Source organism: Macrobrachium nipponense, chromosome 1 (genome assembly GCF_015104395.2).
Source record: "Macrobrachium nipponense isolate FS-2020 chromosome 1, ASM1510439v2, whole genome shotgun sequence".
Lineage (NCBI taxonomy): Eukaryota > Metazoa > Arthropoda > Malacostraca > Decapoda > Palaemonidae > Macrobrachium > Macrobrachium nipponense.
Genome location: NC_087200.1, coordinates 128,934,271 through 128,949,107, shown reverse-complemented (window position 1 = coordinate 128,949,107; position 14,837 = coordinate 128,934,271). Strand labels below are relative to the sequence as shown.

The 14,837-nt window shown below is 35.4% G+C and overlaps 1 protein-coding gene across 5 annotated transcripts in view; it reads left to right on the top strand.

The window, feature by feature from the left end:
* LOC135219625 (protein trachealess-like) overlaps positions 1-14,837 on the top strand; it is a 1,405,277-nt gene that overhangs the window by 1,036,772 nt on the left and 353,668 nt on the right. For all 5 annotated transcript variants that reach the window (XM_064256544.1, XM_064256547.1, XM_064256543.1 and 2 more), the window contains exon 3: positions 2,764-2,799. In XM_064256544.1, coding sequence (XP_064112614.1) covers positions 2,764-2,799 — 36 coding nt within the window. The remainder of the gene's footprint in view (positions 1-2,763; positions 2,800-14,837) is intronic.

Below are 14,837 nucleotides of genomic sequence, written 5' to 3'. Positions count from 1 at the left end.
TTTTCCGTGACAGCTCTTGCCACGTTAACCGATTGTTGGCATTATGCAGCGAAACCATTAGCCTTAGTGTGCAGTATAATGTAATTGGTGCAATATATAACCGGCTATTATAGTCTACCGACCGTTTCGAAACTTGTTGGCTAGTTTCTCTCTCTCTCTCTCTCTCTCTCTCTCTCTCTCTCTCTCTCTCTCTCTCTCTCGTTGTGGACAGTATGTATGAGCATCAAATTAAGACCAGTTATACTTCATGGTTGATTTGTGTGACTGAATAGCTGATTTTCACTTCAGTAATTATCAATTGTATTATTTAAAGTACAAATAGAGTTGTTGTCGAAATGTCCCGCTTGACCTTCCTCCAGAAGAAAATGACTGATTCTCTTAAAACATGATATATATTATATATATATATATATATATATATATATATATATATATATATATATATAATATATAATATATATATATATATATATATATATATATATATCTATAGATAGGTACATATATAGATAGATATATATATGTATATGTAGTAAATATACTATATATATATATATATATATATATAATATATATATATATATATATCTATATAATATATATATCTATATATATATATATATAATATATATATAGGGAGATTGGCTATACTCTGTTTTTTTCATCTGTCCATCCGCCTGTGGTGTTTTTGTATGGTAACACTGCGTCCCGGGCTTTAGATAGTTACACTATGTGTAAGTTTTAGGTAAATAAAAGGATATCTGGGTGTACATTTGCAACTGAAAAGTGTTTTAATAATTTACTGTATGAGAATTACACCGTTAATATTCGAAATAGGATATTATTATAATCGTTGAATGTAAGCTGAATGTAACTATCTAAAGCCCGGGACGCAGTGTTACCATACAAAAACACCACAGGCGGATGGACAGATGGAAAAAAATAGAGTATAAGTATGAGATTTACTTTTCACTTCCGAAAAGATGGAAGAGGATTGAATATCGCTTTGGATGTTGGCAAAGTGATTAATTAAATTAAAAAACTGTTGTGATAGTCAAAGTAGTGTATCTGCAATAAAATATTGACAGATATAACGAAGCAGCAGATTCTGTCATAGTGAGAAAGAAATGCACTAAAAAATGATGGGAAGTATATAAGGTATATACTATTTTTTTAGGTTCTTATACAAGTAAATAAAATCATATAAATGTAGAATGAATATTGACCATGATAATGATAGAAAAAGTAGTAAAACATTCACAGATTAAGCCTGTTTTATTTTATTAGTAAGGATGTCTTTAGAATATTAATTATCTGACGTAATTGTTTTCTTTCAAAGAATGATATGTATGATATGTAGCAACTTGGGACTATTGATTAGTAATTATCTAAATATCCTGTCATCATGAATGTGTGTTTTTATGGTTTTACATTCACATGTAAAACCATGTATATGGTTTTACCTGTGAATGTAAAAGTATGCATTTGACCATGTGAATGTAAAAGTATGCATTTGACCATGTATATGGTCAAATGCATACTTATTTTTACTTTGTTACAGAGTAATACGAACAGCTATACACGTCTTATTGTACATGAAAGTAAATTTCTCAGCACTGAGATTCTTTGTAATTGTCATTATTATAACAAACTGATATTTGTTCAAACCTGCCAAACAGCTTATGAGAATTTATTTTTCATATATATTATTCCCAAGAAAACTCATATTGCGCATTTCATCACATATCCGTTACTAACTGAATTTCTTGCTTGTTACTTGTGTGACTTATGCTTAAGCTGCCTACTTTTATTTATATAGTCCAAGATAAAGGATCATCATATCCTCTCTTAAATTCATAATAAATGGGATGCTGAAACGAATAAAAGTCAGAGCTGGCATAAGGCCAACTTAATATGACAACAATATTATGTAGTAAGTAAGTCTGGTATAGTTATTAAAGCACGTAGATCTTAAATATTGTAGTAATAGTGACGAAAAAGTACTGTATATACTTTATAGTTACACAAACGCACTCTCCAAATTCTATTTTTATTGCATTGACAATAATTCTTGCATTTTCCTTCGTTTAAGTCAAATTTTGGTGGTTAACGCTATGTTTTCTATATTGTGCACAATTAGTACAAGGAAATATTTTTTTACAGACATCAAGGCCTCTCTCTCTCTCTCTCTCTCTCTCTCTCTCTCTCTCTCTCTCTCTCTCTCTCTCTCTCTCTCGTCGATTTCAGTCTAAATAAGGATCTGTTCCTTTAATATTTGATAAGCTGAAGACAGTCTTTTCGGTACCGGACCTCACAAAATGTTCCCCTAGAAATCCAAGTGAATTTTCGGAAGCTGGCCTTTTAAAAATGGAGTTTTATAAAGTGGAACTAAACAAAGCTCTATCAAAAAATTAAATACATTTTTGGGATGGAAGTCATATGTTTAAGCATTGATGCTTATTAAGCAACAAAAAGATTATCCAGTTTAGATATTTTTATGAATTAGAAATTAGACTGAAGATCAACTGCGAGAATTTATCTTTTACTCCTTCATCTAATCTTAATAATTCTCAACCTGAAAGAAGTCATTATGGGTGTTTTAGTTTTTATAATGTACGTAGATGAGATAGAGTTTTATTTGCATCTTGTAGAAAAGGTGATATGGTATTTTTGTTGGTATTCTTTTAGCTCTTAAGTTTTAGCTCTATTGCACCTGTACGACCTCATCTGACTGTGCACCCTTTTCTCTTTTCCTCCTGACAGCCTGCCTGGGAGTCCCTGGTCACAACTCTCTCATAGGTAAGTGTGTCTGTCATCCTTATTTCTTGGTTTTTCTCCTGATTATGTGTGGCATCCTCTTTGCCCTCTGACCATACTTCTGGCAATTGCTATTCTTGATTGAAGTGGTCTTTCTGTTCTTAATGTAGTTCAGTTTATATCATTATATTCATAGAACGTCTTGTGGGTATGTAGTGTATGCATGCACATATGTATTATGTATTGTATAATTACTTGTATTTCCACATTTTTATTTATATGCTGTGTAATTTAGTTTGAGAAATTTATACTGACAATTGAAAAGTCTGGCATTTGAAGATTTGGAGGGCTATGAAAACAAACAGGCAATATAAGTTGCGCAAAAACAGACGAATTTAAGTAGAATAGCTATTTAAAAAGTATGCAGTGAACCGAAGTTGATAACTTGCTTTGACTTGCAAGAAGAATTTAGTCACTCTTTTGACTTCGCCACGTGATCTAGCCTGTTTTATTAAGTAGCATTTCTTTAGCAAATGAAAATTATATCGGAAGTTTAACTATGAACCCTGTATGGAGTGAGAGAGAAATAAAATTAACTTTTACGTGTAATTTGATTTCTTTATGAATTGAAAAAGGTTAATTTTCCATAAAATATACCAATATCAGTGCGGGCTTTTTGGTTAACAAGTTAATAATTCTTGGCGATATCTTTATTCTGACGTATTTCGGAGTTCACATTAATTCATTTTATCAAAGGACTGAACGACGAAGTATTCTTATGCATCCCATAAGCTTCGTGGGGATTCTTGTAAAGCATTTGGATGCTCAGTCTTAACGGTTTCCATTATGTAAACTATTGCCGTTAGTTTTGAGTTCTGTTTTATAACTTGTTGAGTAACAGTAACACCGTACCTACATCTGAGAGAGAGAGAGAGAGAGAGAGAGAGAGAGAGATAGAGAGAGAGAGAGAGAGAGAGAGAGAGAGAGAGAGAGAGTGAGTTTATTGCATGGTTATTTGTTCCATCCCAGTGGAAATGCGATTGCCTGTAATGTTCGGGTGATATTTGGACATGTACTATAATCGAAGTTGGCTTTTTCACGAAGTTGCAGAGAATTTTATTTGCAGAGGACTTTCTTTCTGGAAATTAAGTGATATGTCCTACTACTTCATTAGTAATATGATTAACCTGAAGTAATGTTTCTCAAAATCCCAGGGGATGATAGATCATTAAGTAAACTTGCATCATAAGTCTCTAATTATTGGTTTCCCCATTTTATTTTAGCAATAAAGTTCAATAAATATTGCTTGGGTAAGAGCTGTCCGGTTTCCATATTAATGACCAAATCCCCATTATGACAAGTGTAGTTACGGGCCACTATAGTGTAATGATGCAGTGATGTCATGCCTGTCAATCAGTAATTTCATTTTCTTTCTTGATTTTTTTTATGTATTTATATAGGAAATAATATTATTCATAATCCACCATCAAGCATATATACCCGTTAAAGTATACCAACATGCTGAACATTACTGAAAATGGGTATTTCATTTTTTTTTTAATTCGAACGGGTTGTTGTTTGTCAATGGTGTCAAATCACAACGGTCATTGAAACTCTTAAGTCGCCAAATTAAGGGAAATGCAACATGAAATGTACCTTATAAACATTTCTGTCGTTAAAGTGTTTTCACCGAGATTATTTACTGACAATCTCGACTGTTTTTTGTGGGAAGGCCGACGGGACTGGCCATCAGATGGCTCGCTCTAGCACAGGCTTGAATTGATAAAGAAAGGTCGAGGATGTTAAACTGAAAGTGGAGCTAATGGACCGATAGCCCGGCCCTTTTGTGCAAGAAAACTTCAAAGAAACTCTGGCATACTAAAGGGCAAGAATCCCGTTTCATTGAAAGGCACAAGAAGGAAAAATCTTTTCGGGAGAGAGAAGAGAAAGACCTCTTTCTTGCAAGAGGGTTCGTTTTCTCCTACCGTCGCCTAGAGGGCAGTGAACATGCATAGTAAAGCACCGGCGAATCCCGTCTTGAAAATTATATCGGGGAGATACGAGATAATTGCCATAATTGCTGGCTGTTAGACGGGTTAAGGTGATGCTGTTGCTAGTGGTGGTTGGCTACATGGCATTAAAGGGACGCATGAACTGCTTGTGTGTGACAAAGAGGGAAAGAATTCCATTCTGGGTTTTTAAACCATGCTGTTTATATGAAAACTGTATTGAACGAATTTATGGTAATTACAGTAATCGTTCATTTTATAATTAGTTTTCGCATATATATATATGTATATATATATATATATATATATATATATATATATATATATATATATATATATATATATCATTCGAGCTACAAATGTCCTTTAATATCTAATTCGCTCTACCTCGAATTGATATATTTTCATATATGTACCGAGGGGGTATTTTAGTTGATAATAATTTCGTACCCCCATGGGATCGAACCACCGTCCAGTTGGACGGGGAACGAAATCAGGATCGGACAGGGAGGCTACCGAAACGGCTATCAAGAGAGGCAAAGGTTTATATCGATTCTGACCATTTCAAATCAACGCCGATCTCGTCAGAATCGATATCTCTTGATAGCCGTTTCGGTAACGTCACTGTCCGATCATGATTTCGTTCCCCGTTCAACTGGACGGTGGTTCGATCCCATGGGGGTACGAAATTATTATCAACTAAAAATTCCCCCTCGGTACATATATGAAAATATATCAATTCCGAGGGTAGAGCGAATTAGATATTAAAGGACATTTGTAGCTCGAATGATTTATATGAATCACGGTGATGTGATAAATATTCATATATATATATATATATATATAATATATATATTAATATATATCTATATATATAATATATATAAAAGTATTTTAAGAAGTTCGATGTCTTTGGAAACATTTTTTATAACAGATTGCTATGATATGAATTCATATCCAATAATCATACATAAACCTTGATACACCGTCGGTGGTTTTGAAAACAAAACTTTGTAGAATTTTCGGATTGATGGGTAGACGAGTGGAGCTGGGTATTCACTGTCTGGAATCTGAATTCAAAGTGAAATCCTCCTTGTGTTGAGAATCTCTGGCGAATGCACAGATTGCAAGACATCACTTAAGTGCAAAATTACGCAGAGGCCGGAGGCGTCTCAGACATTGCTTCAATTAAAATTGACATCGGGCAACGACGCTTAATCCCTAATACAGAAACTCTTCTATTAAAGTTAAAGAGATGTGGATTCTACCTGTTAGAAAACGCCCAGAAAGGAAATTGCTTTTGAGTTTGCGGTAGAAGATTTTAGCTAAAATGGATGATTGACGGTTAATTGCTTCTCTTTCTCTCTCTCTCTCACTCTCTCTTCTTCTTCTTCTCTCTCTCTTAGATTCAGCATTAAATGCATGAAAATCTTGAGATTCCAGGTCAAGATGCATATTAATTATCTACTGAAAACAGGGCGCCTTATCTCCAGCAAATTACCGAAAGAGAATGGGTTTCATATCAAAGGAGATAAGATCGCATTAAAAAACTATTAACTTCAGAGCCGGGGCAAGCAGCAGCGCCCCACTTGATGACTCGTCTGCTTTTGTTGCACAGCGGAATGTCAACATATATGGATGGTGCTGCGTTTAGTGCTTGATGCTCTGCTGCTGCTCTCGCTCGTCCCCGTCGTCGTCGTCGTCGTTGTTGTCGTTGTCGTTGTCGTTGCTGAAGTTGTTGTTACTGTTTACGTTTTCAGCGGATGTTGTGTGAACGATGATGATGTATCGCCTTTTGATGTTTTGTGGATGATGGCGTTGTCGTTGATGTTTTCCTTGACGTTGTCTTTTATAAATGGAAGTAACATTTGTTAGTTTCACTGTCGGTGAAAGGTTATAAAGGCTGATTTTGCTTTTATTTTTGTTGTTACTGTTGTCTTATTAGATGCTGATTTTGATAACAATTTTATTGTCATTCAGTGTTAAATGGATAGTAATGGTGATGTTGGTCTCGTAGGTGTTTTCATTGGTAGTGAAAGTTCAATGTATTATTTTTTTTTATGTGAGGACGCTGAATGGAGGTTGAAACCGTTGTGGATGTTTCCTTTGCGTTACATTCTGTTGGTTTTGATGTTCTTGGCGCGGATCTTGTTGCTTTCATTGAACTAGCATTAGGGAATCTTTTTGCTGCTGCGTTGTTGTTGTTTTTCTTGTTTTTATTTATTTAAAGATATACAAATAAGGCATTGTCGTATGCGGTTGAAGACCGCTATGTACTGGGAAATAACCTGTTTTTATGGTGAACCAATTGATATCCTCCGTGTGTGTGTGTGTGTGTGTAAGGTTAGGTGATAGTCATCATGTTCAACTTCATTCTTCGTGCTCAATGTTTTCTTCAGACTTCTTTGTGTCTTCCTACTTATATATATTCTTCCTGTTTGAGAGAGAGAGAGAGAGAGAGAGAGAGAGAGAGAGAGAGATATGATATATATTCTGATTTGTTGTTTTCTAAAAGTCATTACTTTAGTGCCTTGGTAGTCAAGCATGTAGTGATTTAAATAAATAAAACATTCGAACAACAGTGAACAAACGACCACAAGAAAATCTTGGAAGATTGCAGTGCGATATATGATGCTGCTGGGTATAATGATATGGAGTGGGTGTTGCTTTTAAAGAAATTACGGAACATTAACCTACAGACTTCTTATCGTTTGCGGTACATATTCATAACGAATACAAAGTATAGATTATTTAAAATTTGGTCAAGTGTGCTCTGATTTATTTAGCATATCGGGTTCTGTGAGCATGTCAAACCCTAAGGCATTTGTAAATCTCTGATTCTATGATTAACCCAGAACATGTAAGACCTATGCAATAACCTTGGTTTCTTTGACCATGTCAGGCCTTTAGGCAATCTTGGACTTATCTTTCAAGGCCTTGCACCAATTTAATTCTTTAAACGTATCTGGTTTCCCTGATCATATCAGGCCTTGAAAACGTTAGATTTTATGAGACTGTGTGCCCTTTAACAATCCTGAATTCTTGCGTCATATCAGACCTAGAACCATATTAGCTTCTGAGCAACAGGTAAGGCAAAAGTAAAGCCTCCTCTAAACTTCTGTGCCGGTAAGTTTTCTGCTTGAGAGAGAGAGAGAGAGAGAGAGAGAGAGAGAAGAGAGAGAGAGAGTCACCTAGTGGTAATAAAATGAAGCCCTTGGGTGGCTCTTGTCTTTGCATGGAACACAATAGGGACTAATTTTATCAGAGTTTCCGAATAGTATTTCATTGGTTTGGTTATTCATAAATTTTTTAGTGTTTTGTTGCCGGACTTGCTTTTGGTTTGATTCTTTAGAGTAAGATTTAACTATAAAATGATAAGGTTTATAGCTAAGGCTTCATTTAATCTTTTCTTATCATGTCTACATTTGTCATTATAATTATCATTATCTTTTCGGTTGTTGTTACTGGTGCTCTTTTCATTGTTACTATTATAATTACTATTATATTTTTATAATAAGTGATTACATAATTATTAGTAATAGCAGCACCAGGAGCCGTGCAATGCTATTTCATTGTGTAATCTTACTATATGTGTATGTATAAGTGTATGCATCGGGAACCGCCGGGGGAGACCGATTATGCAGCCGGCTCACATTTGATAGGTTCGTGGATTAACTCCCAGCTTATTACCCACCCGTCCGCGTAGCTGTAAATGGAAACTAGAAGTTTTTAGGGTTCAAGGAAAAGGATATTGTGGGTAGCCACCTCACCCCTAAAGACTTCCTGAATCGCCGGAAGGTTGTGCCTATCTAACGCCTTCGCATTCATAAAGGAAAACGGCATATTGTAAAAAGAAAGAAGAAAGAAAGTAATACACACACACACACACACACACACACACACACACACACACACACACATATATATATATATATATATATATATATATATATATATATATATATATATATATATATAGAGAGAGAGAGAGAGAGAGAGAGAGAGAGAGAGAGAGAGAGAGAGAGAGAGAGAGAGAGAGAGATTGTCTATTTTTGGTTGGTTGGAACCATAGGCGAACTGTCGAATGGGTGTCTTAGCAAACACTTCCCCCATAAATCGAGCCACGCGGTTTCCTTCAATTAACTTTTTTCCGTTCTCCCCATTCTTTTTTTTTTTCTCCTTCCCCTTCATCGGTATCAAACGCCCTGAGGCGAAGCGTCACCCAAGGGCACCGCAGCAAACGTACCTTACAATGGGTGATCCCTTCATTGCTATGCTACTCAAAGCGAGGAAAGTTGGGGTAAAAAAGTGCGCGCTAAAGATGAAGGTGGAAATGGGAGAACGACCGAAGATTTAACTGCGTTTTCGTTTTTTCTTCTTCTTGCTGCGTTTTTTGACAGTGTGCGTCTAGAAATTTACGCGTATACAATAATACTTTTATGTACTGCGTGGTTTTATTGTTTTTACTTTTGGGCACTGTTTTTCCATGAATGTTGGTAGAATTAGGAACCGACATTGTAAATTTTGTCTTGCTTATAATTTAAATCAAATATTTTTTTTCAAATTTATTAGGTTTTAATTATTATTTTCTTAACTATTCATCCATCTTTTGTGTGTGTGTTGTATAAAGCAACTCGCAATCGCTCTTTTTTCAAGGTCTTGCCGAACAGATCTCTCTCTCTCTCTCTCTCTCTCTCTCTCTCTTTTCAGAGGCAGTCTCTTGCCGAACCTCATATCGAGATTAGCACTCTCAGCAACTGGGTTTTCTCAGAAAAGTGATGAAGTCAAACGGAAGACCTGGAGGGAAAAAAAAGAAAAAAAAAAGATACAAGGCATGAAGGTACTTCGCCTTTTTTTTATCTATCTCTCCATAAGATCTGTATAGGAGCTCTTCTCATGTACAGATTTGAATCATTTCGCTTGTAGTGAAATTCCCCTTTCATTTTACCTTTACCTTTTTGAAATTTGTCACGTGTGTTTGTTTGCACGCATGTATTTAGCTTGTTCCAGATGAATAGGGCACATCATCTGAATAATAATAATAATAATAATAATAATAATAATAATAATAATAATAATAATAATAGTCAGCACTTTAGAAAATGGCCAGGTACAATCAGATCAACAACAGATAATAATTAGCGTATCAGGTGTTTTCTATTACTATGGTTATTCTGCGTTTTTCTAAAACAAGTCTTCCTAGTTTAAAAAAGAAAAAGAATAAATTATAGACGATGGAAGCCAATAGATACAACAATTAAGTATTTGATAAGGAGAAAGAAATGTGTAAGAACGTTATTTGTAATGAAGCGTCAAGGGGTAATGAGTTTTGCTCCCTTAATATACAGCGTGGGCCCTCATCGACTGTCGGCTTTGATTCGGGAAACAAATCGGAGGGAAAAAGGAGAACAGCAGCGGAAATATTCAACAACGAGAGGACACTCGGAGTGCTCTCTCTCTCTCTCTCTCTCTCTCTCTCTCACACAAGGACGCTTGGAGTGCTCTCTCTCTCTCTCTCTCTCTCTCTCTCTCTCTCTCTCTCTCAAGGCCGCTTGGATGGCTATTAATCTCTCTCTCTCTCTCTCTCTCTCTCTCTCTCTCTCTCTCTCTCTCTCATACACACACACACACACAAGGACGCAAAATATGGTCTGTGTTACCTATAATAGTAAAGTTAATAAAAGATGTAGGATGAAAATATTTTAATGAGAGAAAACTTTTAGGATATGAGGTGAGTGGTAGAAGCGATCTTTGTGTTTGCCGAGTGTGTCCAATGTAATGGTAATCATCATTACAATGTCTGCATTTTCAATTTTCCTTTTGAGTGTTGTGAATCCCTCTAATAAAGCTGTAGGTCATGATACCGGTGATGTCTCAGAAGGCCCTAGAATACCTTTGGTTACAATATTGATAAGAACAAGGTAACCAGCGCGCTTTCCAAGGGGACGTTCGTCAAGATAATGCCGATGCTGTCTCGGAGGGACATCAAATACGTCCGAGAAAGATGTTGATAACGATGATGATGTTGCTGCTGTCTCCAAAGACCGCTGAATGCTCTGTTGGTGTGACTTGCCTTCATCAAGTCCTTATAAGAAACACAAAGTCCCCGACCCCTCCTTCTATCACCTTGACTCCCACCACGAAGTTTAATTTATATGTAAAGCAGGTGTAAATCAGTGCTTACATATCAAGGGGATATTTGCATATATTCTTCGCTACTTGCTTACACATCTCTCCTTCTTGCCCTGGACTCTAACTGGCTTCATGATTGGTTGAAGGATGGAGGGACGGACGTCGGACTTCTCAAGGACTGAGAGAGAGAGAGAGAGAGAGAGAGAGAGAGAGAGAGAGAGAGAGAGAGAGAGAGAGAGAGAAGAGAGAGAGAGATAGAGAGAGGTAATGTCAGAAGACGCTGGAGATTTTTCAGTGTCCTGTGTCATTGCAATCTGACGAAACTAGGATTTGGATGTTATTCAATTTCGTTTTACAATTTTAGTGCACACACACACACACACACACACACACACACACACACACACATATATATATATATATATATATATATATATATATATATATATATATAAAATTGCTGTTGCACATATACATAATACATACATAAATGCGTACCGATACGCCTGCATGAAAACGATATGTATATGACTCAATATAAACTCAAAGCATACCAGTTAATATCAGGCATTGTTAAATACTGCGTTAATTTTTTTTTTATGAATGAGTGGAGGAATTTTATAGGCCTAGACACTCCAAACGCAACGCTGCTTGTTAATCCAGCAACCACTCGGTCAAATTGACATGGTGGGGGAGGGAGGCTGATGTGGACAGCCTAAGACTGTCAACGCCTAATATGGTGCAGTGCCTCAGCCCATTCGTGAATAAATTAGATGCGCAACAGCAAGATCAATTTAGATTAGTTAACCGCCGATAGTCCTGGATAATGCGCCAGAACAAAGCTATTGGAGCGCCCCGAGAATCTCAAGAAATCAAGCTTGTAGATAGAGATTGAATTCTTATTATTTTTTTTTTCTATTAAGTTTCCTCGGTGAATTGGCTCTTAAATATATTGCTCTTCAAATTGGCAGAAAAACTAGTGAGCTAAATGTAAATGAATTCGGTAAAGCATGAGAATAAAGAGAGTGGGAGCCTTGATGACCTTCACATTCATGAGAATGTCCGGAACGCAAGCAAAGAGTTGCACGGGTCTTTGAAATATATCCATCTAGAGGTTGTCGGCTCCACCTTCTAAAAATATCGTGAGCAATTTTTTTATTAACCTCAGATCTCATAACAAACGCTTCATTAAAGGAGAGAGAGAGAGAGAGAGAGAGAGAGACTATCAATATTCGAAGAACACTAAATCGAGGAGTTGCAATTTTTTTTCCTTTTTATGGAGGAGGGGGATATCTTTTGCTATTTTTTTTTTTAGAATAGTGTATTTTATTTATTATACGTTCAAATACATGAATGAAAAGGATTTCGGTATTTTTAAAGTGTCTAATAAAAAAGGGTAAAATGTTGTCTTTCAAAATAAATTTCTATCAAGTCGCGAAGCCTAATTGGTGGAGCGTCTTTACTAAAGAAAACCTGATTTATCTTGTGAGACAAAATACATAAGAAGAAAATATGAGTTAAATAAGAGATTTTTTATAGACTAAAACTTGCAGCGGCATTTAAACTCGCTTGATTTACGACAGTATGAAAAGAAACTCGAAGCTAGCCTATTTGTTGATGAAAAAAAAAAAACACTCATAAACACGAAAATGCACAGTGTAAGTTTCAGCAATGGCTTTTCCTATTGTCTCCAATGTAGGTTTATTGCCCAACTCTCCTTGACCAACGTGCTTTTCTGTTTCCGTGAAATATCTCGTACTGTTTTCATTTTCCATTATTTACGTTTCTCCCCTTTTTGTCTTATTTTATTTAGCAGGACTTGGCCATAGAATCGTTTGTCGAAGTTGACTTGTGTTCCTGGTATTTGTGTCCCGTCTAAATGTTATTATTTAATACTTTTAATGCTTTTCCTCGTATTTGTAAATGTATGGCTGACCTCTTTCTGCAGGTATTCGTCTCCCATTTCTCGTTAGAGAATTCTATAAAACTGTTAACGTGTATAGTGAATTTCAAATAAGTTTCTCTGGTGTGGTGGATCTGGATGAAATTTCATAATAATAATAATAATAATAATAATAATAATAATAATAATAATAATAATAATAATAATAATAATAATAAGTTAGCCAATCAGAATTCGTCGCTTAGGACCCCATTCTGTGCAACAACTATATACACCGTAAGACTCCCGCAAGAACTTCAGTCCCACAATACCTGCCTGACGAAGTCTTTCTGGGTTTAAGGACGAAACTTTGCAAGAGAGAGAGAGAGAGAGAGAGAGGAGAGAGAGAGAGAGAGAGAGAGAGAGAGAGAGACGCCCCTGAGGAAGAAGAATCCAGAACGAGTCATTTAGTATCTTTTGTCGTTTAGGCTTAAAATCCAATTTGTACTGCATTTTGTAAATACATTCAATTTGACAAATACCACGTTTTTGACATGAATCCCCCATTTGGCGTTTTAATAGCCAACTTGAGTACAGAAGAGAAGTCAGTAATAAGAAGGATAGAGAAACTTCTATACAAAATAAACGCAGGTGAAATAGCTATTATTTTCAATAATACCTGTATTAATTAAGGTCTTCTTCCAGCATATTATTATTATTATTATTGCGAATTAATGAACAGCATATCATTTAGTTCTGTTGTCTTTCCAAATATACTTTTACTTTTCTGTGACCTCATATACGTGGAGGCCTCTTCTTGTGCTTCCTTTATCAACGATTAAGGCTTCCCAGTCGTTAGTTTCTATCCTTTGTAAGTAATAAAGCTCGTTCGTATAATTTCCAGGAAGGTGGTATGTACATACATAAACGACACAAAGCCAGTGGGACTGATTTATCACACTCATATATTTTATTGTCATTAATTACTTATTTATCTGTTTGTCTGGGATGGTAAGAGTTTCAAAATAATGTCAAGGAATTTAATGCTACGGACCCAAAATGGACATTTTTTTTTTTTTCTAAAAACTGTGTTCGTTAAAAGTTTCCCCTAAAATAAATGAAATGTAAAATTGTATTGTTTTTTTCTTGACTCAGTTATTTACATGGTTCCTTTATAAAGGTAATCTATCATGTTTTTTATAATTTCTTATTTCTTGCCTTAACTTGGTATTCGGTGGACAGTTTATTCTTCTGTCGAACAAATTCTCAGGTCTGAACATTTCAGAAGTAAACAAAATACTTCATTAAATTTTTTAGCAGTTATATACCTTTACCTTTTGTTATTATTTTTACCCTAAAATTCAGCACCTTTGACATTTTTTTCAATATAGATTTCCTGGTAATATTAATTGTCCTATGTGCTTCATTCATCTTCAATTTTCATGTTGCCGTGCAAGGTGGTCTTATTTTTCAAAATTTCTCTCTTTATCTGTGGATAAATATTACCACCCCCTTCTAGGTTTTTGTGCAATAATTTACAGTGATAATAATAATGATAAAATAAACTTTGTTAAGAGTTCAGTCTGAAATATTCAAAATGATCAGTAGCACTCGTTTACTTTTGTTACCAGCAAGCAAATGTTAACCCTGTGGTCAAACAGTAACTTTGTGAATTTGTATTGAAAATAAGACCCCACTGGGTTCAGAATAATATTAGTATTTAGACTTCATATTCTTCAGCTTCCATCTTGGGAATGTCTCTTAGGTATATCACATAACGGGAGCATGCAATCAGATATGAAGATACAATCTCTCTCTCTCTCTCTCTCTCTCTCTCTCTCTCTCTCTCTCTCTCTCTCTCTCTCTCTCTCTCTCTCTCTCTCAGCGAAGCGAAAAGAACATTTATCATTTTGCAAAACAATTTTATGTTCGCAAATTTATGAAGAACACGGACCATGCGTTATGAAAAATGATTTAATATTATTACTCATCTTGGAATGATCGCATTCATGACGCAGCTTGAAAAAAGTAGATACCTTCCTGAAACTGTATTGTAC